At 54.4% G+C, this 5,244-nt stretch overlaps 2 protein-coding genes across 2 annotated transcripts in view; one reads left to right on the forward strand and one right to left on the reverse strand.

The window, feature by feature from the left end:
* The first annotated feature begins 562 nt into the window (after positions 1-562).
* On the forward strand, positions 563-2,054 carry PHACADRAFT_188757 (uncharacterized protein). Its single transcript, XM_007401706.1, has 4 exons — positions 563-898; positions 954-1,322; positions 1,372-1,859; positions 1,924-2,054. Exons 1-4 carry the CDS (start codon positions 772-774, stop codon positions 1,978-1,980), a joined length of 1,041 nt encoding a protein of 346 aa, XP_007401768.1. The 5' UTR covers positions 563-771; the 3' UTR covers positions 1,981-2,054.
* A 789-nt stretch (positions 2,055-2,843) lies between these two features.
* PHACADRAFT_265304 (uncharacterized protein) overlaps positions 2,844-5,244 on the reverse strand; it is a 10,067-nt gene continuing 7,666 nt past the window's right edge. Inside the window, exon 7 of the mRNA XM_007401707.1 lies at positions 2,844-2,860. The gene's annotated coding sequence lies outside the window, so the exon portion shown is untranslated. The remainder of the gene's footprint in view (positions 2,861-5,244) is intronic.

Below are 5,244 nucleotides of genomic sequence, written 5' to 3' on the forward strand. Positions count from 1 at the left end.
TAGCTTCAAAATCCATCAGAAATGGCAATTCAAGGACCATCAAAAGTTTTCCTTGCCTGGACCTTTCCTCATTGCAAACATGAGGCAGAAATGATTTCTACATATGTTCTTTCAGATGTCCTGAAATGCGCCACAAGGTCTCCTGAAACATGAACTCTTTGCCGTACTGAAATGTAGCCATATTGAGCCATTTCAGGTTCATTTCAGGCTACACAACATTTATCATTTTCCTGCACCACAAATGGCTACAAAAGTGGCAGCAAATCTATCATTTTGGGATGCCAGAAAGCCCCGGTTAAGTCTTCGAAAATGAAACAGTTTTGATGGCTTGACCGGGACATTTCAGGTGATCTGAAATCAGCTCATGCCCGTAGTGGCAAGCCGTCGGACTCGGACTCGGACTTGAAACATGTCTCGAACAGTCTCAGATGTTCACTGGTCTTGGCGATCTCTCAGCTTGAAGAAGCATGTGTGCTAGACAAAGGTAGGATGATTATCTACACATTTTATCATGCTGGGATGCGTACTCGCGGATATCCTTTCAGCGTGGCGTAACGCCAGGTTGTTCAGAGGGGTGCGTTTATATTACTGAAAATGCTTCCTGTTAAATCGCCACTAGATCGCCCCGAAACCATGACCCCTCGGACATTGGCGAACACCATGCGGCCCCATCATCACGGGCACTGGCGGGCACTCCGCTCGGTATAAAAGTGTTTCACCCAACGCGTTGCAGGCCTTTCGCCCCCACTTCTAGTCCAAGGCAGAACAACTATGCAGCAAATTGTGGTGGATGATCAAGAAACCAAGCTGTCATACATTGACAGCGGTGTTCCTGCTTCAAAATCAGGCAATAATTATACTACAATCTTCGCCATCCATGGCTCGGTATTTACCAATCGTAAGTCTGTCGAAGCAGTCATGCCCCTCCCATTTTGAAAGCCATCTTCATTCAGATGTCTTTGAAAAGCTGATGGCTGCCGCTGCCGAACATAACATTCGTATCGTCGCCATGAATCGCAGAGAATACCCAGGTTCGACCCCACTGTCCCCCTCCGATATCCAGATTCTCAGCTCGGGTACCGACGACGAGAAAGCTGCATTTCTGCGTGCTCGGGGGCTCGAGATTGCCACCTTCGCCTGTCGTTTCGCTCAACAATACGACATCCCTCGTATCTCTGAAGATGGCAAGACCGGCGGGTTTGTAATATTTGGCTGGTCCTTCGGCTGCTCGATTGCTCACCCTGCCGTCGCCCACTTCGATGCCCTCCCGCCCCCCTCGAAGCAGTACTTTTCCACAAATCTCCGCGGTCTCATTCTCCTAGGTGAGTCTCACTGCTCTGCCGTGCAGCCTCACGATTAACGGCTATCCAGAGCCGCCAACTGTCACACTCGGCACACCGATGCCGCCCAAGGCCTGGTCGCCGCACATCGACACTACTGTTCCCCAAGAGCTCCGCGACCCCTTCTTCGGCCACTGGATCTCCTCTTACTTCAAGCACGGCGACATATCTACTCGGGACCTCGACGTCCTGTCGTACATCGTGCCTGGGACGTTCCGTGCACCGAGCATCTACTCGATGTCGGAGGAACAGCTGGCGAAGATGACGTACGACCCGCCGGCGCAGACGTCAGACCTGCCATTCATGATCTTCTGTTCGGCGGCAGCCAACGCGAGCTACCGCAAGGCGTTCTTCGACAAGGACGTCAGGGCTGCGCTTCCGGGGATGATGGTGGCTGTCATCATGGGTGACGCGACATCTGCGCTCTCACTGGCCGCGTATTTTGCGGTCCAGAATGACGATGATGCGCTTGGGGGCGGGTTTGTCAGGTTTAAAGAGCTGCACGGCACGAACCATTTTGTGAGTGGGCGTACGCCGTTATATGTCGCATGCAAGACTACCGGACTGACGGCTATCCATGCAGGTCCACTGGGACGAACCGGAGCTTATACTCAAGACAGTGATGGCGTGTATCGAATGATAAATCGTGGTATACGTCTGGATGTAAATGTGCACTCTTTTGGATTTGAGTCCTGCGCCATGCCGCGATGATCAGAGACACTACTTCTAGAGCCCCGCAGAACATCGAGAGTATTCTGCGAGAGAAGCCGAGTGGCCTCGCTAAAACCGGGTCTGTCACCTGTATGCCTTTGCCCTGCAGCATCCTCAGCGACGCTTAGTGCGTCGATGTCAGATGATGTAACCTACTGCCTTGTTACCCTTACTTGCTACCAGACTAGACCTCCATCACATCTTAGGGTTCTATTCACTATGACCTCTGCCATCGCACACGGCGATGGCGCAGCGCATCGACAAGACGCTTGCAGACCTAATCCGCAGCGTATTACCTGCCCGTGCGCGCGCTCCCTGCCAAGGGAGTCGACGGCCAGACCGGGGTTCGTCGACCTCGGACCAGTTAACCTCCAGTAAAACCTGCCGAGGGAGCGGAACGAGATCGTGCGCGAACTTCATGCGGTGGTGGTTCACGTTCGCCCGGAACCCGACATTTTATAGTGGCATCCCATCCGACGCTGACGAAGAGCCTACAGGCACCTAATTTCCGTTGTTCATACATACTATTTGATCTGTTTCCGCACAATTATACATTCCTTCGCATTCATATCCTACGCATAAGATGTACATCCCTTCCCGAATCTGCCTTTGATTTCCCAAATCTATTGGCGAGGGCCCAAAGCTTCTCGAGGGCGATGTCTTATTGGGCGATTGTGTTTCGATGACCAGTTGGTGACTGCACGGCTTCACGCATGGAGCGCAAAACGCGCTCGATATATGGCTTTGCCAACACTTGCCTGATAGTGACGCGATACGGATGGTCCAATTGGTCCAATACACCACTAACTTTACATACACAGTTCGTACGAAACGGAAATGTAAGGTCCTGGAAGCCTTTGCAAGTATTTCATACACATCGCAACATACCCGCTCACGAAGAGGGACGTTTGTCGTCATTGACCGAGCCGTACTGCGAGACAGGTTCGTTCCGGCTCGCCGTGCGGCGGCCACGCCTGCCAAAGGCGAGGAACCCAAGGAAGATGAGCGCGGCAAGGAGCAAGCTGCAGGTCGCAGACGAGATGCCCGTGCCGGCGGCACCGACCTCCTCGTAGTGGTCGCACCCACGGAGCGTCGTCTGGTTGCAGTCCTGGCACCACTCGAGCTTCGTGTCGATCGCGACGGGTTCGAGCGCCTTCAGGAATGTCGACAGCGGGGCGTCGCCCGGCGAGGCCATGCCCGGCAGCAGCATCTTGTACGTCTTGAACCCAGCGTCGTCCGTCCCGTTCTTGAACTGGAACCGCACGAACGGCTCGCCCCCGTGCGACGCCTGGTGGATCTCGAACGAGAGCGCCGCGGCGTAGTTCACGATCGCGGGAGGGAGCTGGCCGTCGGCGTTCACGCCAGTCAGGTTAAAGAGGCTGAGGAACGGTTTGTACGAGATCGCCGAGTAGTGGAACTTGAGTGGGTTCGACGCATTGGCGATGTCCTGCGCGGCGGTCAAGATGGTCGGGAGCATCGCCGTGCCGGCAACTGTGAACGAACGGTGAGTAAGAGCTGGACAGGGGATGAGAAAAACACGTACCGTTGCCTATACCACCAAGAGTGGTATCTGTGAAGACGTGATACTCGTGCCAGTTTGCAAGGTCACGAGCCTGAGCAAGGAACGTGGGAGGAAGACTCTTCGCGAACGTAGCGTTGTGTATGGACTGAACGTTCATGAAGTCGAAGATCTGCAGCCGGAATCAGTCACCCATGCTTCGAATCAACGACAAAGTTTCACTCACGTTCCACATGTTCTGGAGGGTCACCGGTCGGCCGTCCAAATAGGGCGGGAGCTCACTTAGGAACGGAGCGGCCTCCGCGGCCTTCTCTTTGAAGAATGCCGAGTTGTAGAACGCGGTAGTGCGGGCTTCGAGCGTCTAGAAGCCAACGCTGTCAAGCTAATGAAGAGCTCTTGTGCGGAATGACATACATTGCAGTCCGTAAATCCCTCCAACGAAACATCATCTGTTCCGACGGACTGGATAGGAATGTACTGGTAGCCGTGGAAAGGGCCTGTCACAGAACTACCGTTCGCAAGGGTGATAGTATTGGCAGTCTGTTCGGTAGTTCAATTGACGGGCAAGGCGAAGCAGGAGAAGCGCATACAGCATTGGGCGGGAACAGGCCCTGGAGAAGAGCGAGCGCACTGTCGTAGATCACGAACCCCTCATCTGCGAAATCTGCCTGGGCAAAGAACGTGGACATGTTGAAGACAGTCGAGAGCCCGAAGTAGGACGACGAGTGAGGATTGAGGTAGACCGAGCGGACATACTGGCCGAGCTGCTTCTCTTGAACCTGAAGAAGGAAACGATGAGTACGAATGTGTGGATGCGGTGGGCCTTCATACCGATCCAAGGGGGGTGATGGCTGTATCGGAGGAGTCGTACGTCACAGGGTCCTGGTAGAACCCGAGGCGGTCACCGTGACGAGCGATGAGAACGGCACCAAGGACGTTGGACGACGGCATGACTGCGGTTGGAACTGGGGGGACGCGACTTTGATTCGGGGGGCCCTTATATATGTGCTGACCGGCGACGGCGGCTCGGCATGCATTGACAAGTAGACTGGAAACCTAGTGCCGTCCAGCCTCGGCGGGGGTGCAAATTCCTTCTTACGAGGTGGGGCCATGTGGGTTACCGCCAGCGACAATCAAAGCCTGTTCAATATGACAGCCTTGTAAAGATGAAGAGACAAATTGGTCACGTACTGAATGCCCCCCGTTTCGTGCTCGTCTCTGTCCGCGGCGGCGAAGCAAGTCTCTTTCTCCACTCTCCTCACAGCCCCCCACCACCTCCTACCGCCCACGCGCGGATATATCTTCGAGCGATGGTGATCGCAGCACAAAGTTAGTCTATGCGCCGCGCTTGCAAATATTCCGCGTCGTCGGAGTTGGATCGCCGCCCGTGATGAGCCCCAGTCTCCCAACATTCCAGTGCGGCATGTCGTCTCTCCGCGGAGGTTTTATATCTATGTCATCGAGGAATGAACAGTGATGAAAACTATGCCGTATCCGTATCAGCTTTCGCTGATGAGAAGAGATGGGAGATGTTGGCGGTTCGGAACAAGCTTTGTGTATAACCGCGCGCACCAATGTATAGCAGGCGTCTGTGCTATGGGCACGGGACAGCGGAGGTTAACGGACATATAGGACCCAGCATCACCGGTGCATCACCCCTGACGTCGAGTACAC

Source organism: Phanerochaete carnosa (genome assembly GCF_000300595.1).
Source record: "Phanerochaete carnosa HHB-10118-sp unplaced genomic scaffold PHACAscaffold_13, whole genome shotgun sequence".
NCBI lineage: Eukaryota > Fungi > Basidiomycota > Agaricomycetes > Polyporales > Phanerochaetaceae > Phanerochaete > Phanerochaete carnosa.

Bases quoted from the DNA above. Each gene is read 5' to 3' on its own strand.
- PHACADRAFT_188757 (XM_007401706.1), top strand. From the start codon at position 772: ATGCAGCAAATTGTGGTGGATGATCAAGAAACCAAGCTGTCATACATT. The intron at 899-953 runs GTAAGTCTGTCG...ATCTTCATTCAG, and splicing joins TGGCTCGGTATTTACCAATC to ATGTCTTTGAAAAGCTGATG. The intron at 1,860-1,923 runs GTGAGTGGGCGT...CTATCCATGCAG, and splicing joins TGCACGGCACGAACCATTTT to GTCCACTGGGACGAACCGGA.